This window comes from Chelonoidis abingdonii, chromosome 2 (assembly GCF_003597395.2).
Source record: "Chelonoidis abingdonii isolate Lonesome George chromosome 2, CheloAbing_2.0, whole genome shotgun sequence".
NCBI lineage: Eukaryota > Metazoa > Chordata > Testudines > Testudinidae > Chelonoidis > Chelonoidis abingdonii.
In genome coordinates, this window is record NC_133770.1 from 178,361,890 (window position 1) to 178,388,494 (window position 26,605).

Below are 26,605 nucleotides of genomic sequence, written 5' to 3' on the forward strand. Positions count from 1 at the left end.
TGACGTTCTTGATTATTATAAGGTTTAAAAAAAAAATCCTTGCAGGGATGAGGATAAGAGAAGTGTGTGTGTCTGTCTGTCTGTCAGGAGGAAACTTTCATCATAAAAACTAGGAAAAAAGGATCTAGAACAATTTACAAAACATTTTGCAGTCCATCCTGAAATACTGTCCGTAAAATGTGGCCTAGAATCCTTGTGCTTATATTTCTTGTGCAAGCAATATCTTTTTAAAAGGTATATTAATATTTAAATTTCAAATATTAGAACATTCTGCTGCTTAACTTTTAAGAAGTCTGATCATAGTGAAATTCTGATTCAGTGACTGAAAGTTGATCTGGAGTGCCAAAAAGTTGGTGGTAGAGATCCAAAATGACCTGGCAGTTTAAAAGACACAGTGATTAAATTTCATTTATCTAACCGCTTGAGCTGATACAACCTCAGAGTTATTTGTATCATTTTGGATTTCTTCAAGATTATTTGTAACAGGTAAATTGTCGATTGTTTTTGTTTTGTAAACTTGTGTTGGCCTTTAGTGACTTATGTTTATGTACCTTTGCCTAAAGAACTTCTTACGCAACTACTTTATGCCATAAACAGGAATTTAAGGATCATCCTAAAAAGCTGTGGTAAATAGTGTCAAGCAGGAGACCTGGATTCAGCTGGTAACGAGATGCTGCTTCCCAAGTTGACTGAGAGTGTTGGAGCCAGAAGCTCAACTCCCAAGTTGGATGTAGCAGTATGCCACTGTGTGTGCAGCCTTTTTTGTCTGAGGTGTAGGGAAGCATTCACTAGAACTTGGAATTTCTTTCTTTAGCCAGAAGTACTAAGTCTAGTGACTGGCACTTGCAATTGGGGGGAACATAATTACTTTTTTCATGGTGTAGGCTGAAGCACCCAAGCAAGGTTGAATTCTGTGACTAAAAATGTCTTTTACTGAATATCTCTGAGGTAAAAATTGGGACCTCCTATCACGCAAATCTGAGATCCTGCTTTGGTCACATGGGATTGATGGAGTGTTACACAGAGTGTGGGTGTGAAGAGCTCAGTTCTGAATGGGACACAGAATCATTGGAGTGAGCTTACAATGTCTGTGTGCTGCTACTGAAATGCAGAGTAACATAGTTGTTCCCCAGTGTAAAATAAAATTCCAGCTTTTTAAATATTTTCATCTTCAAACATGGTGCACTGCACACTAGTCACTGCACCTTTAGCCAGTCCTTGTTTGTTCATGATTCAGCTGATTGTTTACTTTGGGTCTCTGAACATTATTGGCTAGGCCATGTTTCTGAATTGCTTTCCCATCCATTAATACTAACCTTAAAAAAGGATCAAAATCCTGTACTCCTGCCACCATTTGCTGTTATTTCAGTCTATGCTTGTGTTGTTTCTTTCTACTACAATGCTGAAAACCATTTTTCCTGTTGCTTCCGGAATCTAGTTCTTGTCTTTTCACTCTCTTGAAAGATTATGGTTGCTGCTTATTTTCCACTTGCAGTTCCCACTGAATCCTAAAACTATTCAATTTGTTGGTAGTTATCCTACATATTTCCATCTCTGTTCCTGACAGGAACAGCTTGGGTGTTTATCACCTTAACTAATTCTCCCATATTAATGGGTTCCAATGTTCCATGTTGTTTGTTTGGTGTAACGAGTGTGTGGATGTCTAAATATTTGTTTTCTTCAGCTTTTTGACAATCTTCAAGAATTAGGCTTCTAGCATGCTAGTATAATTTCAGTGCTGTTTATTTCAGTTTGCAAATCTTGAAGATAATGGTTTTAAGATACCATGGTTGGGGTGCTCTGGAAATGTACAATAAACTGTTTTTCTTATTTATATCTGCTTCAGTTACTTTCATTAATAATGCTTAGCCATTACATAGTGCTTTTACCTCTTTGAAAAAAGTGACCAACATTAACTAATTCTCACCACATCCACTGGAGGGAGGGCAATATTATAACCAAGTTTACAGATGGGAAAACTGCGACACAGAGGTTAAGTAGCCTACCTAAAGCCACAGATGTGTTGTCAGAGCTGGGATTAGAACTCAGGTGTTCCTGTGCTCTGACTGTTAGAACATCCTCTCTTTATACAACAGTGTACATTAATACCTCAAACTGAAACTGAATTGTGAGTGGTGGGGAAGAATAATTTAATATGTGTAAAAATAAATAAAACTAGGAAGTGTGCCTATTGCCATCCACATAATGTTGCTTGTCTGATACATACCTTTCCCGCCCCCACCTTTAGTCTATCTTCATCTTTTTAGACTGTATATTCTCTTCAGCACAAAGACTGGACCTTCTACTTGGTGTTTGGAAACCAATCTTTGGTACCACATTTTGGGCACTACAGCAATCTAAATAATAGCTATTACCCAGGGATAATGTATTCTGTAGCAGAAGATGGCTGGTTGTCTAGTATCCAGTAGTTGCCAAAAGCCAGTTGTTTCCAGCATCTCTGGCATGAAGCCTACAAATTGTGATCATCTAGCACAGAGGTCGGCACCCTTTCAGAAGTGGTGTGCCGAGTCTTCATTTATTCATTCTAATTTAAGGTTTCGCGTGCCAGTAATACATATTAACATTTTTAGAAGATCTCTTTCTATGTCTATAACATATAACGAAACTGTTGTTGTATATAAAGTAAGTAAGGTTTTAAAAATGTTCAGGAAGCTTCATTTAAAATTAAATTAAAATGCAGAGACCTCCAGACCAGGGCCAGGACCTGAAGATCAACTTGCATGCCATAGGTTGCCTACCCCTGATCTAGCATTTGTTAGGCAAGTAGGGAATTGTGACTTTTGCCTTTCTGCCCGGCTCCATTGATCCAGATACACGGGTGAAATGAGGACAGATACATGGACGCATTTAAGCAGTAGGCTGCAACTTTTATTAACTTAAACACAGGGCAAGGATACTATCCGTCCATCACCTATACTTTCAGACACTAGGCATTTAAGTGGTTTCCATGGGGCAGGGGGGTATAAGGCTCCAACTGTATAACCCATAACTCAAGGTAGGCGCTCCTCACTCCACACCCAGGACTCATTCTGAGTCCTGCCCCACATGGACATTGTGAGGGGGACAGAGGGTGCAGAAAGGTGATAAGCTCAGCCTGCAAGGGCCGCAAGGTCTGAACTCTTCTTCCTAGTACCCCCATATCCTGTCTGTCTTGTCCACCTACTATGGCTTGTCCAGCATCGAGATATTAAGCTCTCTGAGGTAGATACAGTTTTCTGTTGCTTGTCTTTATGGTGCCCTGATCTTTGATTGAGATTTATAGGTATTATCATAATATAAATACAGTAGACCATCAGAGTTATGAACACCAGTATTATGACTGACGGGTCAACCATACACCTTGTTTTGAACCAGACTTACGCAATCAGGCAGCAGCAGAGATTAAAAATACATTTTTAAAAGCAAATACAGTACAATGCTGTGTTACACATAAATTACTCAAAAATAAAGAGAAAGTTTAAAAAAATTTTTTTGACAAGGTAAGCAAACTGTTTCTGTGCTTGTTTTCATTTAAATTGAGATGTTAAAAGCAGCATTTTCTTCTGCATAGTACAGTTTCAAAGCTATATTAAGTCAGTGTTCAGTTGTAAACTTTTGAAAGAGCAAACATAACATTTTGTTCAGAGTTCTTTTCATGCCTTTGCTGCGTCTGCTCTACAAATCATCTAATAGGAAACTTTTTGGTATTTATTGTTCAGCAGTTTATCTGTTATGTCTCTGAGGTGTCTTTCTGTATGCAGGTGTAATTGCCTACTACTTTAAAAGAGCATGTACTTAGTAATTGGTCATCCTTGAAAGATATAGCCCCTATTAGGTGTGTTCATTATGAAGATTTGAGTTAGAGAACATAAATTTCCTTACCGCTATTTGTAGCTCATCTTCTCTGAGGTTAGAGAAAGATGGAGATAGGAAGACAGAGTCGTCATCACTACTCTCTCACAATACAAGACCAAGATTCTGGTGTTTTTGTGTTCTTTCATCTTGCTTTTAATTTGACATTTCTGGTTTACGCTGATAAGCACTTCTAGGCAGTCTTTCTCTTAACAGTAGTTCTTGATAGCTTGTTCTTCCTTACATCCATATGGTAAACTTTGTATTCGTTCAGTCTGAGACAACATTTTTGTTCAGGCTGTTTTCCATATATTGTTTTATGGAAAAGCGAATACCTTGATTTCATATTCTGATGTCTAGCCCATTCTCCATTAGTCCCATGAATATGTAAAAGAGTAATATAATCAGCTCTAAAATAAATTATAAATATTTCAAGTTTTCTTTGTTTAGCCATTAGAAAATGTCACCAGTTAAATGTTTTGACAATTTATTTTTCACAAATTTTGTTTCAGTGTATTGAAATAGTAATACCATATATTTGAACAGTAAAGTAATGTTTATTAAGGGAATTCTGGTAAAAAGCTTCTGTTAGCTTTAGTCGAATGCAGATGTGTAAGAATGGTCATGCTGGGTCAGACCAATGGTCCATGTAGACCAGAGCAGATGAACAGAACAGGGAAATTGAGTGATCCATCCCTTATTGTCTAGTCTCAGCTTTTGTCAGTCAGAAGTTTAGGGACAGGCAGAGCATGGAGTTGCGTCCCTGACCATCTTGGCTAGTAGCCATTGATGGACCTGTCCTCCATGAACTTACCTAATCCTTTTTTGAACCCAGTTGTACGTTTGGCCTTTGTAACATCCCGGTGGCTGGATATTTATGGTAGAGTACCTGTGGTCTATCACAAAGGTCTGTTACAGCAAGTTAAAATAATTATGTAGTCTAAATGAAACAAAAATTTGAAGTTCAATACAAATCAGAAACATGCAATTTTAAATAGATTAATTCAAAACTAAGAGGTACGTTTAACACAATTTGTTGTCAGCAGCAATATGATTCAACAATAATATTTGCACTTGTATATTGTCCTCCATTCTTCTAATCAGTCTATAGATATTAATTTAGCTTAACCACATACTTGTGAATTTGATGTGTAGAAGTATCCTTCAGAGGTAATCCTAGATACATGCATTCAGTATAGTAATACATGGGAGCCCTTGCTCATGATGGGTCAAAACACTGAGGAGCAGTAAAGTAAGAGTCCCTTTTAAAAAACAAAACATATAAACAAAAACAAGGAGAACATGGAAGAAAGGGGAGGAGCAGGATCATCATAACAAAAATAGGATAGGATGGAAGGGGTGAGCAAAAGACATCTCCTGTGGGGGAAGTGGAACGGAAGAAACTGATAATCCTGTGACTGTTTTTGCATTGCTTATAAAAGTAAGATATAAAACTATCCATTCCCATTTTAGAGATAACTGAGGCACAATGATTTGCTCAGGGACACACACAATTCTGGCAGAGCCAGAATGAGGACCAGTTCTCCTGATTCTCAGTTATTTGTCTTTGCCAGAAGAAAAGCCTTCCTCATGTAATGGCACATATCCTCCCTTGATTCCTGAGCTATACTGTGTCCTTGATCACCAAAGAATATATCATTAGGACCCATAACTTCACACATGACTCATGCTAAATAAATAGATTATCAAACAATATTAAACTAATATGTTTTGTAAAATAAACAGTTTGCTATCTAAACATTCTGTCTAAACATATTAAGACATTTTTTCCTTAAAGTTAAAAGGACTCTGGCCCCATCAAGGTTAGTGGTGAAACATCTCTTGATTTTAGTGAGGCCAAGATTTCACTCAAAGTGGTAACGGAGGTCTTGGCTACACTTGGCATTTCAAAGCGCTGCCGCGGCAGCGCTGTGAAGTGTGAGTGTGGTCAGAGCTGCAGCGCTGGGAGAGAGGTCTCCCAGCGCTGCATGTAAACCACATCCTTTGCAGGTGTAGCGTGCAGCGCTGGGAGCCACGCGTGCAGCGCTGCTGCCCTCATTACACTGACGCTTTACAGCACTGCATCTTGCAGCGCTCAGGGGGGTGTTTTTTCACACCCCTGAGCGCGAAAGTTGCAGCGCTGTAAAGTGTGAGTGTAGCCAAGCCCTGAGATATGCTAGATTCAGATTCATCAACATACAAAATATTTTCTGTATCGGAACATTTTTGATATTCCAAACAGCTTTTATCAGATCGAAGTAATGAGCTGAGATACATTAAACTGCATTACCAGTCAGCAGTGGAAGAATACAATCTCACGGTAGAATCATAAAAATATTTTAATCTATATTCCTGTAAAAGTGTTCCATGTGCATCTAATATCATGTGCAATTGCTCTCTCATATTTTTTCCTCTTTACATCTAAATCCGTGTTTAACTTTTAATTTTCCTTTCAACAGGTAGAGAGAATTGTTGACAAGAGGAAAAACAAGAAGGGAAAAATAGAATATTTGGTGCGATGGAAAGGATATGAGAGTGAAGATGACACCTGGGAACCTGAACAGCACCTTGTAAATTGTGAGGAATATATACATGAATTTAATAGGCGTCACAATGAAAAGCAAAAAGAAAGCACGTTAACCCGGACAAACAGGACCTCTCCAAATAATGCCAGAAAACAAATTTCTAGATCTACCAATAGCTCTTTTTCAAAGACGTCACCTAAATCTTTAGTGATTGGCAAAGACCAGGAGTCAAAAAATAATCAATTGTTTACTGCCACCCAGAAGTTCCGGAAAAACAATTCACCATCTCTTTCTGGCAGGAAAAATATGGACCTTGCAAAATCAGGTATTAAAATCCTTGTTCCCAAAAGTCCTATTAAAAGCAGGACAGCAGTTGATGACTTTCAGAATGAAAGCCCTGATAAATTGGACCACATAGAACAGGATCAAGAAGACTCTGTAGCACCAGAAGTAGCAGCAGAAAAACCGATGGGAGCTTTATTAGGACCTGGTGCAGAGCGTGCTAGGATGGGGAGCCGGCCAAGAATACATCCATTAGTGCCACAGCTGCCAGTGCCAGTAACAGCCACAATTGCATCAGCATTAACAATAAATGGAAAAGGTAAGTGTATACGTTTGATATTTTTATGTAGATTAGCCTTTTGACTGGACTCTTTTGTTATTTGTCATATGCAAACAGTTACTTGTTCAGCTGATCTGTTTGAGCAGTGTATTGATTGATTGAGAGAATAACTGCTGTACTAAACCAAATCTGGAGAATTTCACAATTGCTTTATTTTAAAATAACTGTGACTGCAGAAGCCTTTGAGAGGTTTGCCAGCTTTTGCTTTCTTCACTGAATTCCATTGGCATTTGTGTTTTAAAAATCAACATAAGATACATCTGTGTTTGACCTGACATCAGTGTACCGTTCCCAAAGATTACATCATTGCTTTAAATTTCTCTAAATAGGTGAGACTCAAATTTGTCATGAATGCTAGCAATATAAATGATGGAAATAGTCACGTAATTTTTAGTAGGGGTTCTTTACAGTGGTTCTCTCTTTTGGTTTACATATCTTTTTGCCTAACTGTTGCTTGGAATAAAGCCATCAGAATTATATGGTTTAAATAATAATGTTCTTATGGTTGGTTTCTGTGCAAATTTGAGCCAATTGGGCAGATATATGCACTTTCTTTCTGAAATGAATTCTGTCTTGCATTTTGATTAAATTTAGCAGTATTTGGCTGTATATAATTCACTTTACATTGAAAGTTCATTTAGATTAAAGACCAAATTTACTAATATCTCAATGACCTATTATGAATTTATTCAAGTGGTTTTACAAAACTTGTAACACCATAAAAGGACAAACTGCTTTTTAATAATTGAAACCTGTTTAAAAACTTCATGTTCACTCCTTTGATTTCCCAAGTCTTTATTCTTTCAAGGGGAAGAATAACTGTAAAAGTATTTAGACTGTTCTATACAATTGTAAATATTCTTGTGAGTGCACTTTTAGGGCTACATTTTCAAAAGTGTAAAATTTCATCTGCAAATGTGATGCAGAGGCTAAAATCTGCAGATATACTATTGAGGCTGAAGGGGTGACAAAAATGTTTTAGAAACTAAGAATTGGCCCTTGCAAACATAGCAGCCACAGGCACAACTGATGGACACAAAAGAGATTGTTCTGAGGACTTCACTTCTACCTGTAGCTCATACATATTGTTGCTCCTCTTCAGATCTTCTGAAAACCCAGACACAATAGGAGAGTTCGAAAAGCGGTGGGCAGTGAGGAACTCATTCTAGGAGCTGTGGTGTGAGGTAACAAATCAATCCACTGTGCTTCAGATGAACTAGGGAATCGTTTTAATGCACACATTGGTGGCAGGACAATCTCTTGCTGTGCATGGGGTGAATGTGGAATGTGAATCTCAAAGGACACAAACAGAAGCTGAAGATAAACATGAGAGACTGCAGTGTATGAAATTTACTGTCAATAAGTCACTGGTGTGGATGAACTAGAGGTGTGTGCACATGCAATGGTTTTGTGATAACTGATACGGTGAGAAAGTGTTGTATGGATGCCCACTGTGAACTGACAAATGTACTCTCTCTTCAGTGTAGTTGCCTCCTAGCATCCAGAGAAAGAAACAGGGGAAACAAAGAAACTTGTCAGGCAAATAACTGGCCACAAATGACAAAACCATTTCCAGCATCCAGTCCCTCTACACTAGTAGCATTGGCAATATAGGGGACAATACAGTGCCTCCAGTGAAAGTGGAGAGAGGAGAATTGCGTGGAGTCTCACATGACTAGAAATGAAGGATGCTTCAGTCGTGTAGAGGATAAGTGGTATTGTGTCAGGTGTATATACCTGTATATTTGCTAAGGTGTTACTGTTTCTCTCAACTGCTGTCATGCATTTAAGAAGATGTAGATACACTGACCAGGTAGTCAACATACTGTCATGTCAACAAAACATCTTCTCAGGAATGTCTTCAAAAGCCCGCCTATTAACACTTACGATTGTGGCACTGTGTAAATGTTTGGGCTCTCCTCTATTTCTTCATAGATGCGGATACAATAGGACAAAAAAGAAGCGGGGAGGGGAATGTAGTCAGGAGGACTTAAACCATGCGATATTTTCAAAACAAACTTATTATTAGAGCTGGTTGGGAATTTTTCCACAAAGCGTTTTTTGTTGGAAAATGCCAGATCATTGAAAGTGAAACTCTGGGAAATGGTCGATTTTTAACAAATATCTGGTTTCAAAAAGTTTTTGGAAGAAAGTTTCAAATTTGTCAGAATGGGACGTTTAGACATTTTTCAAAACAAAACATTCAATTTTTTCAGTTCAAAACTACTTTTAGTTTTAAAATTTAAGTTAATTATAGTAAAACATTAAATCACTAGGCTGAAAAAAAAAATAAATACTTCTAAATTATGGACACACAAGATTTCGATTGACTCATATCAAAATAATTTTCAGATTATCAGTTCATGAAAATCTTCAAGATTTTGACCTTTTGGGATGGGAAAACCATCTACGCACACAGCTCTACTTATCTAATGTACATTGAGAGCACATGCCTTGAAACAATGCATGTGCAGAGGAAACCTAAGGCCTAGATCATTATTATTAATAATTTTATTTATTTGTATTACTGTAGCAGCTAGGATCACTAGTAATGGACCAGGGACCCATTGTGCTAGGTACTGTACAAACACAGAACAAAAGATTGTCCATACGCCAGAGAGCTTACAATCTAAGAATATGGCAAGAGACAACAGATGGATACAGACAGATGGGGAAGTGTGAGAAAACAATGAGACAATATTGCTCAGCATGATAGGCAGTGGTCTCCGAACATAGCTGTTACCAAGTTTTTTGTAGACATTATGGACAAAGGAGAGAGGGATGTGAAGGGGGATAATGAGGTACCTTTGTGACTGTGTATGGGCAGTTCCTCCCAAGCATGAGAGATAGCATGAGAGGAAGCACGATAATGCTCATTTGAAAATTTAATAAGTGCCCAATGGAGGCTGGCATCGTGGGCCCATCCAAGGCAAGAGTCAATATCTCTGTAGCAAGTGAGAGATTATGGGTATGGTGGGGAAAGTCTGTAAAGGGCCTTGAAAGTGAAGACAAATAAATTTGATGTGCAATAAAGAAGAGAGAGCTGGTGGAGGAATGCAAAGAGGGGCGACGTGATCAAAGAGACAGGCTAGCAAAATGATCTTTGGAGCAGCATTCTAAATAGATGTGAGTGGGACAAGATTGCATTTGTCAAGTTATCACCATGCCTCAGTGGGTCACAGCTGAGAATACCAGATTTAGGACAAACTGCTGAGAAATGGGGCAGACCCACCCCAAACTGGTGGTGGTTCTTCCATAAGATATACCAAGCCAGTAACAAAAGTAAACTTCTGTCTCACGACAGTGGTTAACTAGAAGTCAGAAATGCAGTCTCTTTAGGTATCCTAGCCTTTGTTTTACCATCCAGACACTAGACTTAATGATGTGTGGTTGTTGAAAACCGATTTCATCAAGCAGGTTCTTCTAATCTCATGAGATCAGCCACATAGCCAAGTCAATACAAAACTCAGATCTGACCCAATAATCATGCTGTTGCCAATCCTGCAATGAGAGAGCAAGAGGAGATGTTGGGGGTTTCCTAGGGCTGGGGATTGGCAAGGAGGACTTTGTTGTGGGAAAGGGGCAAAAAGGTGAAGGAGAGTGAATCAAGAGAGAGAATCAACATAAGAACAGCCATACTGGGTCAGACCAAAGTCCATCTAGCCTAGTATCCTATCTTCTGACTGTGGCCAATGATGTGCCCTATTTTTTTAAAATTTTTTTTTGCTATTACTTTTTGAATCTTTGGTTAACTGTTCTTCAAATTCTTTTTTGGCCTTCCGAATTATATTTTTACACTTCATTTGCCAGAGTGTATGCTCCTTTCTATTTTTAATCTTTTCTATCAATGATAGAAAGGGAAGAGAGGGCTCCGAGCAGTCAAAGTCATCAACACTGATATACTGGAAGTCAGAGAAAGGCTGAGATATCTTGGCAAATGTCCCAGCTGTCACTAAAGAAAGTGATAAACAATAGAAATTGTGTTCATCCCATGGCATCCCAGTGAGTTTTGTTTATAATATGAACATGTTCACTGATTGTGTGTAATGAAAAGAAGCTATTAAGGAGAGTACAAACAGTCTGAAAAGCCTCCTAAAACCCCTTAAATCTGTGATAACCATATCAGACAGAAATGTCTGGGATGTTGGCCTGTTAGTCTATGAGGGTATGTCTACACTGCACGATTATTTCGAAGTAGTTTAAACCGATATTACAAAACCGATGTTATAAAATCGGTTTTGCGCGTCCACAGTGCAATCACAAAATCGATTGCTTGCGTCCATGGTCCAAGGCTACCATCGATTTAAGGAGCGGTGCACTGTGGGTAGCTGTTCCTCAGCTATCCCATAGTTCCCACTTCCGTGTTGAGAGCACAGTGCCTGATGGGGCAGAAAACATTGCCCCCTCCCCCTCCATTTGCCTAGCGAGTCAATCCAAATTTGCTTCAAAATTTCAGCCCCCAGTTTCGTGTATAAAGTTGGTTATTAGCGTTCTGTCCTATCTTACTGCGAGTAACCAGGAATATTGCCTCTCGATGAGCAATTGTCAGGCATGGCTTTCTCCTGGATGGTGCAGGTCTGCAGCACCGTCTACCACCAGAGAGGAGGAGATGGAGAGGAGCGGATACGCTCTTCAACTGCTGTAGCGCCCGTCTACCAGCAGCATTCAGTACACATAGGGTGACATAGAAAGTAGTCAAGGAATGATTTCTTTCCCTTCTTTTCACGTGTGGTGGGGGGAAAGAAACTGAGGAGCTGTTTCCTGAAACCACGGCAGACACTGTGTTTGAACCTACAGACATTTGGAGCTCAGCCAAGAATGGAAAATAATTTTCAGAGACTGGCTGTGGACTGTGGGATAGCTGGAGTCTCAGTACCCCTCCTCCTTCATGAGCGTCCATTGAGTCTCTGGCTTCCTGTTACGCTTGTCAGCGCAGTGCTGTGTATCCTGCAGTTTTTTATTCAACGCTTTGGCATTTCGTGTTCTGTAACGGAGCTGGATACAACAGATTTGTCTCCCCATACAGCGATCAGACCTAGTATCTCCCGTACGGTCCATGCTGGAGCTCTTTTTGGATTTGAGACTGCATCGCCAGCCGTGCTGACAGAGCTCCACGCTGGACAAGCAGGAAATGTAATTCAAAGTGCGCGGGGCTTTTCCTGTTTACCTGCCGCTGCATCCGAGTTCAGATTGCTGTCAGAGCGGTCAGTGCAGCACTCTGGGATGCCGCCCGAGGCCAATAACGTCGTTTCCGTCCCACACGAACCCTAATCCGAGTTATCACTATCGAATTATAGCGCTACTCCTCTCGTTGGGAGGAGTTCCGAAATCGATTAAGGAGGCGGTTAACTCAATATAATGACGAGCGTCGTGTGAACGATACAGCGTTAAATCGGTATATCGGCCATTAAACCGATTTAAGTCGCAGTGTAGAACCTGGCCTGGAGGGGAGAATCTTCCTGAGGGTCCTCATGGACAAACTGTCTGTTGGGGAAAGGGGCAGGTGTAATGTTGACTATGTGCCTTCATGGTTCCGCTCACAGAGTAGAGAGGAAAACACTACTAAATGATAAAACATATTTATTCAGCTCGCACTAGATTTCTGTTTCCTTGCAGCCTTCAGACATGCTGCCTTGGTCTGTTCTCTGCTGTTCCCTAGAGGCATCCAACTTGCCTGTTGAGTAATTGGCATTTGTCCACACACGTGATTGCACAATTCCTGTCAATTTCTTTATTTCCTATGGCCCATACTAACTGTTGGAGTATTTCGAAATGGCAATCATATTCACTATGAAATAAGGTTTTAATGAATGCTGAAATAATTTGGGGATGCAAAAAGTAGCAGCAATTGTGAGGACCTGTTGTCAAAAGTATAATTTAGAGTGTATGTGTTTGGCTATATTGCAGCTAGGAATGAGTCTCCCAGCCCAGGTAGACAGACTTGTGCTAGTGGGGCTTGAGCTAACACACTAAACGTAACAATGTGGATTTTTCAGCTCAGGCTCTCAAGACCACCAGACACCTCCCCCACCCCCCGCCCCAGTTTGGTAGCCCAAGCTGCAGCCCAAAGCACAAGGTCACTGGTATTCTTAGAGAACTAGCTTGAGCCCCATTTGCTCTCAATTGCAGTGTAAACATACGTTATTTACGTTGCAGTTTTCAGTACAGAAAGCAATTTTAGCCTTAATTCTTTTCTACTTATTTAACACTAAGATAAAGAAAATTCTGTCAACCCCAGGTCTTGAAGGTGACTCAACACAAGTACTGATACAGACAGGCAGCCAGCCTACACTTCTTCTGCAAGACACCCTTCCGTACAGTTAGAAAAGAGGGAGCCAGAATCATCTTCAACAGTACCAAACCAAAACATTCCAGGGCATAGCTTGAGTGTCAGTTATGGCATACAATAGAACAGGTTGGTTATCAGTACAGCTGGATATGCTGAGCCTAAAGCATGCAGGAATTATACATGGAGTTCACTGCTTCTCACCCTTCCATAAATAAGTGTGTATAGAATATAAAAGCATCATTTTAACACTATACACCTCTGTTATTGCAAGCGATTGCCTTCCCCATAAAGAAAGCTGAGCATTTTTAAAACATGATTCAAATAATTTTAAGTCTGTGGTGTATTCAATATCACTTGTCCCTGAAGTGTCTCACTGTCCTATTTCCACATTGAGTGAAAAAGACCAGGCTTGTGGGGTTTTTGTTGTGATTATTAATGTGAGGTTGTAGCAACACGATAATAAGAAGTGGAAAAGTGGTAGTACGAGGTGTTTAGCAGGATTCACCACCTTTAAGGCTAACAGGGATTGGCTCCCACCAGTTAAACACTTATCACCTGGTGCAGATCAGTCCTGGCCTATGTGATACTGCCTTAATTGACTCCTCACTGGAATTGGCTCATCCAGAGATGTGATGATCAAGTGGGACTACGTCACTGGCTCCAATATCTGTGACTGTGGCAGAGAGCTTCAAAATATGAATCATCTCCTGTGATGCCAGCTGCTTGAGCATGAATGCTTTTCCAGTGACCTGACACAGTGCAATACTCAGACAATCATAGGTGCACGGATGTGGCAGGAAACAGTATGAGGGCAGGATAAGAAGGTTAGCTTTAATAACGTTCAGACACAGCTGTATTGTGAAGAAACTTGGAAGTCAAAATACTACATATTAATTTGAGCTTTCTCCATACTAAAACACAATAACATGTAATGAAAAATGTGTTACTAGGAAAATACTAGGCAACAGAAAATAATGGCTTAGCAACTCTGAAATATCCCATGTAATATATGGTCTAATGCAAAAACTACTGTTTTGCCGCCATTCCACTGACCCTAGTAGTTTGAAATTATTTTTTTATTGAATGGCAAAGCAAAAAATCATCATCCAAAAATCAAATCTGTAAATCTATCTAGAACATAAGTCAGTTATTTTACACTAGGCAGAAAAAACAGCTGCAGACAGCAGCTCACAATGTGACTATCACAGAATCAAATAGGGCAGCATCAGTTTCCCTTTTCCCAGATTGTTATAAATCTAGGACATATAAAGAGACTTTGAGTTTAAAATTATATATATGTTTAAATCTCTTGTCTGTACAGTGTCTCAGTTTAGTAGGAAATAAGACAGCCATGATAAAGTGCACAGACATAAAATTTACCATGAAGAAAAGTAACTTTTCTCCAAGCCTGAGGAACCTTGGCTATATCAGCAAATAAGTGTATTCTTTGCTCTTCATATGGAATTACTTTTTTTCCCCTATACACAATTCATCAATCTCTGCCAATCAATAGATGTGTCATAAGAAACAATAAGAATAGAAAGTAAAGACAGGGAAGTAGTTTTCAGTGTTACCTAGGCTCAATAATATTCAGAGGCTTCTTATGCACATCAGATGACCAATATTACCTAGTCTCGCAAGGAGACAGAGATTTTTCAGATATGTGGCCAATCTGTAGCACATCATCACCTATCATAACGATTTTCCAGTATGTTCCAGACTATAATTTCAAGATCTTCTCAGACTAAACTGCCCTTTAAATGTCTATACAAGACTATGCAGTTATCTTCAGCTATTTTGTTTTGCCATATTTTCCAAAGTTATTTTCAACCTGATTACACCCTTCTTTGAAAATGCTTGCCTGGTACAAATTTTATTTGCACCCGTTAGTACAGACATTAGTGCCTTAATAGTACAATGGCTAGGAAAACAGAGTCCTTATTTCTCTCAATGAGTGCAAAATGTGCTGAAATTTTTAAGTTTGATATTTAGGTAACAGCTCCAGATATCTTACAATAACTAAATTTGACATTTTGAGTTATTATTTCTGTATTGTTCTATTTGTAGGAACACAAGTAATAGAAAACCTCCACTACCTTAAATGCTTTAAATGACTTGCTAAAAAAACCCTATATTTTGGTTTTCAAAATTAAATATTAGATGCAATGTGTTTGAAAATCTGGTGAAGTTGGACTAGAAATAGATATTGGGATGACATTTTATGTAAGTAATTCAGGCAAAATAGGCAATTATAGATGGTATAGTATATTAGATAAGGGAGTCATTGTTTACCTTCCTCTTTCTTAGAAATGACCATGTAAAATTGAAGCAACATACTTACTTCAGAAATACAAATTGATCCAAATCTTTTATTTTTTTAATATTAATATACGTAACTGATGAGTCTAAAGCAAAATCCCAGATCTGAACGTTCCTTAACTTTTATGATTCATGACTATATCTACTATGCCCTAGGGTCCTGATCAAAAGACCTTTGAAGTCTAATGGAGACTCATTGCTTTGGAACAGACCTAGATGTGTTTTTATGGATATCATTTCATTCTTTAAACAGCCAAGCAATGTGTTCTGTACCCAGTAATCTTTAGAAGCTTTTGTTTATTTCAGTTCCATTGATGAGAATCATATAACAATAAAAGCAATTTCAATTTTAATAAATATGTCCGCTTATTGCATACCACATATAACTATATACAGTAAGCAGGTACATTCAGATGTAGCTAGATACAATAATTTTTCACTAAGAACTGTTCACAAATATGATATTTCTTCATGCTTTTCATACTTGCTTCCATTATGAGGAGAGTCTGTCGGCACTACTATGTTTTCATATTAGATGTTGATATAGTGTCTCATCTGTTCCCTGCTCTGCCACCATTTGCATATTATTTAAGATGTCATTTAATTTAACTGTACCTCCATTTACCAATTATAAAAGATTAAACTTCTCCCCACTGTTTGGTGTGTTGTCTGAATGATATGTAAATCATTTTGACATACTTGGATGAAAACCTATTCAGTCAAGTGTTATTATATTGGCTAATGAATTATTCATTTAAGAGTGTGATTGTATCTTTAATTGAAGATTTTATATTATTTATAGAGTATGGTCTCTTTTTGAATATAAATTTTTGGGGCGGCGTCGTTTTCCTGCTCTGTGTACAGTACAGTAGGCTCTGACCTGGTTGCCTCAATGTAAAATTAATGATAAAGTAGTTAGGCACCATTTTCATCTGCTATGAATTTGAATTAAAATTGATTGAGAAAGTCATCTTGTTGTGTTTACTTTCACCATTTTATCAAAAATATAATAGTATGTGCTCTGTGTCTCTCTGTGTCTATGTGATAGCACTAACTATATTCAGCAAGAGCTGAATGAAGCAAATCCACAATGATGCCCAGGTCTTCTTCCCTGAGTGTTGCAGTTCATTAAGAACCCAGCAATGTGTTTTGAATAGTTCAAATTATTCCTTCCATGTGTGCAGTGTATTGCAGAACATTTTAAATCTGCCATCAAACTGTCCATTTCACCTGTCTGTCTTAGTCACTGAAGTTTTTCAGCTTTTCGTTGCTTAACAGAATAAATGTGGTCCTAAAATGTTGCCACCACCTGTTCACATTCATTATTCAGTAATTAATAAATGTATTAAACAACATGGACAGTCAGCCGCTGTCATGCAAATTAACAGTGAGAAATATTTTATAAATTAACAGTGAAAATTAATGTTGTTTTCTGTTTTTTTAACCAGTTTAATCCAGATATAATGTTATTTAACACCTCACCCAGGTGAGGACTTTAGAAGAGCCCTTTGCAAGGGAAGAACTTAAAAGCTCACCCTTCACATGCATTATAATGAGAGCAGTTAAGGCAGAGAGGCACAATAGTTGGAGCACGTCTGAAGAGGAGACGGCTGGCTTTGCTGAAGGTTTTGTTTGTGGGCACCCTGAAAGTATGTGTGTGGTGGGGTGGAGGGGTGTAAGTTTTTCAGCTACTTTCCCCGTTTTTTAATCCAAATTTGATCAACAATTAATAGGAACTATAACGTATTGTAAATAAAAGGATCAGAAAGGTATACTGAAGTTTTATTTTCATGAAAGAGAAGATTGCTGAATAAACCAGTTTCTGATAACCAGTTAAACAGTATGTCGGCCAAATAATTTTTTAAATAAATATTTTAAAAGGGGTTTCTACTGTACAGTTTTTTACAAAGGTCCTTTCTATCAAGGGAGAAACTCTGATAACTGGACGCAATGAACCGACTATACAAACTAAGTGCTGTCAACTCCACAAAGTAAAGAAATGGGAAAATATATCCTTTTCCCGCAACTTTCAGTTGTGTAAGTCAAACATAACGCTGACCACTAGATACATTATTTTCAAACAAATATGATTTTCATGATGATGGTGGCCCTTTTAAAATGTTGTTGTCAAATGATTTTTAAAAATTGCAAGATAAAAAAAGTCACAATTAATCACAGCTTTTAAATTGCATGTTAAACAATAATAGAATAACCAATTTAAATTCAGGATTGGAAACATGTCCCTGGAATGGTGATTGGAAGCCATGAAGGAGTATATTGAATGTTCTAGCATATATGCCCGTAATAATCTGCAATGTCACCGTACAACAAAATGCGATGAATACCTGTTCTTTTCAGGGATCTTGAAAACAGAAGCTTGCTCTTTAAAATTATCAGAGATTATATTAGGGTGGGAAGGAATATTTAAGCTAGTACCAAGTGTAATCACAAGAACAAATGGGTAAAACTGGACACTAGGATGTTAGAACTTAATTAGACGAAGTTGTCTAACCGTTTAAGGAGTGAAGTTCTGGAACAGCCTTCCAAGGGGGTAGTGGGGAACAAGACATATATGCGCTATTAAGACTAAGCTTGAATAAAGTTTATGGAAGGGATGTATGGATGGATAGCTCATATTTGGCAATTGATTCGTGATTATCAAGTAGAGTAAGTATGCCCCGTGTCTGTGATGGGATGTTTAAGATGGGATGGGATCAGAGTTACGTGCAAGAGAATCTTTCCTGAGGGCTGCTGGTGAGTCCTTGCTACATGAATCCAGGTTTTGCTGATCGCCATAATTTGGGTCGGGAAAGGAATTTTCCTCCGGGGACAGATTGCAAGGCCCTGAAGGTTTTTCGCCTTCCTCTGTCAGCAGCTGGGGCATGGTCACCTTGCTGGTGGATTCTCTGCAGCTTGAGGTCTTCAAGACCACAATTGAAGAACTTCAATAACTCAGACGTAGGTTAGAGTTTTGTTTATAGAAGTGGAATGGGTAGGATTCTATGGCCTGCTTTGTGCAGGAGGTCAGACTAGATGATCATATTGGTCCCTTCTGACCTTAAAGTCTATGAGTCTATGAGAAGCGAGCAGCATTATCTCCCATAAATGTAGACAAACTTGTTTACTTTAGCAATTGGCTGAACAAGCAGTAGGACTGAGTGGACTTGTAGGCTTTAAAGTTTTACATTGTTTTGTTTTTAGTGCAGTAATATAACAAAAATCTACATTTGTAAGTCGCAGTTTCACGATAAAGAGATTGCACTACAGAACTTGTATGAGTGAATTGAAAAATACTATTTCTTTTGTTCTTTTTTATAGTGCTGATATTTGTAATCAAAAATAATAAAGTGAGCACTGTACACTTTGTATTCTGTGTTGTAATTGAAATCAATATATTTGAAAATGTAGAAAAACATCCAAAAATATTGATGATAAATTTTAATTAGTATTCTATTATTGTTTAATAGTGTGATTAAAACCGTGATTAATCACAGCTATTTTCTAATCTAGTTAATTTGTTTTGTGTTAATTAATTAATTACAGTTAACTCAAGTAACAGCCCTCATTTACATATACAGACACAATGAAAAGGGATAATTCTTTAAGTCAATTTTCTTGTAATACACTGTTCTTCAAAGCTCCGGACTACTAGTTTAAATTTAACCTGTTATTTGGCAAAAGAAAAACAAACAAGCAAACATAGAAATCCCAAACAAAGAACACTATGCAATCTCCTGTACTTGTAGTTTTAAGAAAAGCAACAACAAAAAACAATATTGTTTAAAATCCCATTACTTTCACCTTCATTACATTAAACTCTCTTCCTTATATTAACTAAGAAAAAAAGGCTTTTAGCCTTTCTATTGATGGTTGTTTTTATTCTAAAGAAGTGCTTCAGGCAGTTCAGGATCATAGATCTTGGAAGAAAAACGCACCACATGTGCCTATCAGAATAAATTTTTCTAAATGTTTAATAACTATTCAAATGTTAATTATGGAAATACACTAATCTTGCCATAGATAAGGTCGTAATCAGCTTCTCATTATTAGCCTGATTTTGGCCCATCTCTGTATTGTTCAAAAAAATCCTTTGCATTTGAAATTTAGTGTGTTCTTTTTCGAAAGGATGATGTGTGGGCTTTGGGCATTCCCCCCCCACTCCCAAATTTGAAGTGAATCTGTTCACAGGCATTTTCGTGTTATAACACATATAACAAAAGGAAAAAAGAATGTAAGTGGTGGTTTTTGCTTTTAAAAAATTTTCCAGTGCTTTTTTATTGGGTCATCTTTCACTGATACTTGCTTGTCTTAGACTCTCTTTTCTAAGAGCCTGATAAAAGGTCCATACATAGACCTAGTTTGCAAAGCCTAACGTGTTTAGTTTCAGAGTTAATTCCTTGGAGTTTAGATACCTGCCTTTAAGTTCCAACACTATATAAATTTATTCAAATTTCCAGCTCCTTCTCTCTCCCCTACCCCATAAAGTTAGATTTCAGAATTTGTTTGCCATTGAAGCCTATAACAGTATATTAAAAGCAGTTCATCAGTCCCTACAGAACCTACAAACTCAGGGTATGTCTACACTACGGGATTATTCCGATTTTACATAAACCGGTTTTGTAAGACAGATTGTATAAAGTCAAGTGCACACGGCCACACTAAGCACATTAATTAGATGGTGTGCGTCCATGTACCGAGGCTAGCGTCGATTTCTGGAGCGTTGCACTGTAGGTAGCTATCCCGTAGCTATCCTATAGTTCCCGCAGTCTCCCTCGCCCGCCGGTAGCCTATCCTATATTCCCACAGTTCCCCCGCCCATTTGGAATTCTGGGTTGAGATCCCAAGCTGATGGGGGCCAAAAACAGTGTCACGGGTGATTCTAGGTAAATGTCGTCAATCAATCCTTCCTCCGTGAAAAAAGCAACGGCAGACAAATCATTTCCGCGCCTTATTCCTGGATTCCCTGGCAGACGCCATAAGCATGGCAACCATGGAGCCTGTTTTGCCTTTTTTCAGCTGTCACCATATGTGGTACTGGATGCCCGCTGGACAGAGGTGGTGCTGGCAGCTACACAGCAGAAATTTCGTTTGCCCTTTGCCAAGGTAGCAGAGATGGTTACCATCCCTGTTGCACTGTCTGCCACTGTAAAATTGGTGATGAGATGACGGTTATCATCATTTTGTACTGTTTGCAATGGAAAGTGGTGGATGATGGTATCAATCATTTGTACAGTCTGTGCTGTCATGGGTGTACCTGGCTGGCCTCACTGAGGTAGCAGGCGCATGGACAAAAATGGGATGATTCCCCGGGTTATTCCCCTCTTTTATGTTTTGGTCCTAAAAATAGTCAGTCCTGCCTAGAAATATGGGGCAAGTCTACTAGAAAGCCAGAGAGGCTCTGGGTCAGAACCCCAGAGACCTGCAGAGTGATGAGATGCATGCCATTCTAGGGGGTGCCCCTCAACAACACCTGTTGCTTCCCTCCTCCCGCCAACCCTTCTGGCTGCCAATGGCAGTGTCCCCCTATTTGTGTGATGAAGTAATAAAGAGCAGAAATAAGAATCACTGACTTTTTAAGGCTAGATGAAATGGGGGGAGGGCCTCCAGCTCCTAATGATAGTCCAGGCAGGACATTAAGGGTGAGGCGAGAGGAATCGCAGCCACCCGCTGGTATGTAGTCCAGGGAGTAACAGATCTTTTTCCTTTAGAACATGAAAGAAGGGGGTCTGATGGGAAGCTCAGGCTCCAGCTGCAATGAATGAGGATGTTACACAGCAATTGACCGTCTGCCAGAATGACAGGGAGTCATTCCATTTTTACCCAGGCCCCGGCGCCTCAAACAAGGCAGGCAGAGCACTCACGGGCTGATGACCGGTTTTTCCACCGTTTTGTACCGTCTGCCATTAGGAAAAGAAAGGGAGGGGATGCTGCTAGACCGGCACTAGGGGTTTTAGCGGCCCTAGGGCGCATGGCAGTTTCCGCCGCCCCGTGCGCTGGTCCCCGCAGCTCCAGTGGACTGCTGTAGTTGTGGCTGCAGACGGTCGGCTGGTCCATGGCTCTGGTGGAGCTGCCTCAGTCGTGGCCTGCGGAGGTTCATTGAGCCGCGCAAGGAGCCAACCATCCGTAAGGCCACGACTGCGGCAGCTCCACCGGAGCAGCGGACCAGCAGATCCTGGCAGGCACGACTGCAGTAGGTCCACCGGAGCCGGCTGGCCGCCCCCTCCGGCAAAAACGATCCGCCCACGTCAATAATCCTGGCGCCTCTAGGCTATTTCCTAGGCCCTTAAATGGAAGTGCCAGCCGATGCTGCTGTCATTACCGCAGCACCGCGTCTACCAGCAGTATGCAATAGAACATACGGTGACATTGAAAAATGGCCAGAAACGATTTATTTTCCCTATTCTTTCATGGGGAGAAAGGGCGTAATTGACGAGAATATACCCTGAACCACCCGGACAGTGTTTTGACTTCAGGCATTGGGAGCTCAGAGCCAAGAATGCAAATGCTTTTTGAGACTGCATGGACTGGGGAGTCATCAGTTCCCCTACTCCCTCCCCATGAGCGTCTGTTTGATTCTTTTGGCTTTCCGTTATTCTTAGCACGGCAGCAACTGGGTGTGGCCTCTGTCCTACTCATAGCCTGGAGATTTTTTCAAATGCTTTCATTTCGTCCTTTTGTAACGGAGCTCTGATAGAACAGATTTGTCTCCCATATAGCGATCAGATCCAGTATCTTCCCGTACGGTCATGCTGGAGCTGCTTTGGATATTGGGGACTGGCATCGCCACCGTGCTGATCAGAGCTCCACGCTGGGCAAACAGGAAATGGAATTCAAAAGTTGGCGGGGTTTTCTGTCTACCTGGCCAGTGCTTCCGAGTTCAGATTGCTTTCCAGACGGTCCAAAGTGCACTGTGGGGTACCACTCGAAGGCCAAAACCGTCGATCTGCGGCCACGCTAACCTAATCCAACATGGAATACCGATTTCAGCGCTTAATCTCTTGTCAAGGAGAAAGTACAGAAACTGATTTAAAAGAGCCCTTTTATCGATATAAAGCGGCTCGTTGTGTGGACGGGTGCAGGGTTACAATCGATTGAACGCTGCTAAATTTGGTTTAAAACGCTTACGTGTAGACCAGGCCACCAGAGTTGGCAGGATACACAGATTTAAGTATTTCAGAGATCTGCAGACTTTTAGACAGTCAGAGGCCTAATTCTGGACCCATGCTTTGAACTGCTTAACCATTGACTCCACAACTGCAATATGGTCTACATTGGGACATCTGCTCTGAGAGATCTTCCCGGTAGGAAGATTCTTTTTACAGATTGCCATAACTCATGCTTTTCATGTCAACCCTTGCTGCTGAGGATGACGTAGGGGTGTATGTTACAAAGTGGCAAGGGGCTGAAATGACCTCTCATGTAGACAGACTGAACTGGGTTGAAAGCAACCCCACAATTAAAGAAATATGAAGGATTTAATATCCTTCAAATGCTTTTTTAAGAAATTGTACTCTAACTCTGGAATTTTTTTTTAAATCCATATAAATGCTGAGCCTTTTTTCAAATCCTGCTGTGCTCTTAGCGTCGATAACACTGTAAGTAATGAATGATAGAGACAATTGGAAGCTGTGTTGGAAAAAATATAAATTTTCTTTTTTGTGAGTTTGAAGTTGAGAACTTTTCAGTTTGAAATTGAATGCCTCTTTTTCCTGTTCACCCTTAGTCCAAAATTAGAAGCTTCTCATCTACTTTATCTCTCGCCATTCTTGTCATGTCCTTCTTATTTGTCTCTCTTCTAAGCATCATTGTCAATCTTTTATTTCTCTCTGTATAAAAAGTTTTTTCATACCCCAATAATTACTGTTGTCATCTTCTGACCAATGGCTTGTCCTAAAGATTCTCCAAAGTAACGTTTTACTCTAGGAGTCAATTTAGAGATTCACACCCAGGACTGGTTAGAGAGTACATTTCCTGAATGCCATCTAATGCTGCATACTCTTTTGAGATGGGGTGAAACCAAACTGAACCAGTGGTTCAATGAGGGAATAACCATTGATTTAGTGTCATATTTCCATATTATCTCCATCACAAATCCTTATGGAATCATAGAAATGTAGGACTGGAAAGGCACCTCAGTCAATTCTCTTATAATCCCCTCATGCTGAGGCAAGAATTACATATACTGAAAATAATCCCTCAAGTGTCTGTCTAACTTTTAAGTTGATAACAAAGCGTAGTGATGAACGGAGCAGTAGACCTGAACTATCTTAGACCTTGTATTTTTGTTTGCCTTTTATGACTGTGTTGCATATGAGTAGAGTATTGATTGAGTGTCTAGTCGTTTTCCTGAGCAGAGAGTAATTTAGAAGCTAGAAGTATGATGAAGTAGGTCCTTCAAACATTATTTTCACCGTTGTGTATATTACTTTTAATTAAACATTCAATTATCATCTCCATTAATATTGTCACCACCTAAGCTCAGTTAAACAGGTTCAGAGAAGTAGCCATGTTAAGGTCTGTATCCGCAAAAGAACAGCTGAGTCTTGTGGCACACCTTAGAACTAACAATTTATTTCAGTCATAAAGCTTTCGTGGGCTACTGCTCACTTCTTCGGATGCATAGAAGGAAAACACACAGACCGGAGATTTATACATAGCAGAGAACATGAAAAAGGTGAAGTTATGCATACAACTGAAGAGTCTTAATAACTGAGATTGAGCTTCCTCCAGCAGAGAAAAAAACCTTTTGAAGTGATAATCGAGATGACTCTTCCAGTTGTATGTACTTCCACCTTTTCATGTTCTCTGTATGTATAAATATCTCCTGTCTGTGTGTTCCATTCTATGCATCCGAAGAAGTGAGCTGTAGCCCACGAAAGCTTATGCTGAAATAAATTTGTTAGTCTCTAAGGTGCCACAAGTACTTCTGTTCTTTTAGCTCAATTAAGTTCTTCTGAATTTTTTAACAGTATTCTCCAATCTTAAGTAACCTAAGTAAGACAATATCTGTAAGGCTGACCTCTGTGAGTTGACCTTGTGGTAAAACTGAATGTCTTGTCTTCATTGTATTTTTACTTCAGGATAGTTCACATGTGTTCCCTACCCTGAAGTAAAAACCACACCTTCTTAGCAGTGAATACAAAGCATGAATTGTAACATCTGGACTATAGCATATGCAAAAGTTAGAAACTTTTTACGAATAAAATTAGAATTTGCAGAATGCAGCAACATTTATATGATCTTAGATCAGTGTGTAATGATTTTGTCATGCCTTTTGCTTCACTGAGTCATTGCTATCTCCCTCAAGTAAAATGCTTGGAGGACAGCAACCCATTTCCTGTCAGGCTGAGCAGGAAGCATGGACATTACAGAGTAATAAAGAATAAGGGAGTTTCATTAGGTTCGGCTAAACAAAAATAAGTCAGCGGCTATCTAATAACATAAGTCAATTTAAAACTGTTCTAAACTATTATCATACCATTTGTTTTAAAACCACTTGCTTGTGGATGTTCTTCACAATTAGAATTTTTAGTTTTTGGTTTAAAATAGCTGTATTTGGTTTAAAATAGCTGTATTCAGTTTTATGAAGAAGATGGGCAACTTTTCCTCAGCCTCTCTAAACTCAAATATGAACTGAGAGGCTGAGCAGATTTTCTTCACATCTTCCATTACTATTCACTGTGGCTGGGACTACGCACAGATAATTTAACCTGGGAAGATTGAGTTTGCAGCCATTGTGAGTTGTCCTGAATAACTTTCTTCATATTTATTTGACTGACTGAAAAAAATCATCTCTTTTGATTGACAGTCCACTTTCCAAGGCTTGGGGGATATGTGTAACATACAAGCATCAGGATGCAAATTTTTTAAAATATAAATTATCTACCAAATTTTTTTCTATGAAGTATGTTGTAATCCAGGGATCAGCAGCCTTTCAGAAGTGATGTGCCGAGTCTTCATTTATTCACTCTAATTTAAGGTTTCTCATGCCAGTAATATATTTTAACGTTTTTAGAAGGTCTTTCTATAAGTCTGTAATATATAACGAAACTATTGTTGTATGTAAAGTAAATAAGGTTTTTAAAATGTTTAAGAAGCTTCATTTAAAATTAAATTAAAATGCAAAGCCCCTCCCCCGCCAACCAGTGGCCAGGACCCGGGCAGTGTGAGTGCCACTGAAAATCAGCTCTCATGCTACCTTTGGCACGCATGCCATAGGTTACCTGTCCCGGTTGTAATCTTATTTATGGTGAATCTGAATTCAGACATGGCCAAATACTCAGATTACTGGACAAGACCAACAGTCCCTAGCAAAGCAAATAGGTGACAGAGAGATTTGCAGTGATATTGATGCATTAGCAGTTCCTGAGAGCTATTTTAATTTTTGCTTTCCAGAGGTTGTAACAGGAATTTGTCTGCTGTAAAAACACTTATCTTTGGGAAGAGTAAGCCATTCTGTAGCCTGAATGGAGCCAAAAGGGGTATTTCCCCATTGATAGCCAGAGCCCTACGTGGATACAAAGTTTGTATCCACATTCGATCTGTGATCCACAAACAGTCCACGGATAGCCACATCAATGGATTTAAAGCAGACTACGATTTGCAGGGCTCTACATATAAAATTTGGATCTGTATCCATCCAGAATCTGCAAACGTGGTCCATGAATATAAAGTGGATAGCCGCAGATTTGCAGAGTTTTATGGATAGCTTTCCCCACATTGTTTCCCCAAGGAGTCTTATCTTTGCCATTATTTCATTTTCTGTCAGTTTCTCCCTTTTGCAAACTCCTTTGGTTTAACTGGGCATTGAGGCAGGTTAATATAAACGGATAACCTGACGGGCATATAATAGTTTAAAAAAAAAAAAAAAATGCTACACAACTTCCATATTCTCCGCATCCTGTATTAGGAGAACTATAACACATGAACATTTTTATTCCAAGTTTTCCACTTAGTGACACTGCCCCTTGGAATATATAAAACTCTCAGTAATCCAGT

The 26,605-nt window shown here is 39.2% G+C and overlaps 1 protein-coding gene across 1 annotated transcript in view; it reads left to right on the top strand.

The window, feature by feature from the left end:
* The window catches only part of CDYL (chromodomain Y like), a 229,504-nt gene that overhangs the window by 68,294 nt on the left and 134,605 nt on the right, over positions 1–26,605 (top strand). Inside the window, exon 2 of the mRNA XM_075062828.1 lies at positions 6,312–6,978. Within this exon, the coding sequence (XP_074918929.1) occupies positions 6,312–6,978 (667 nt within the window). The remainder of the gene's footprint in view (positions 1–6,311; positions 6,979–26,605) is intronic.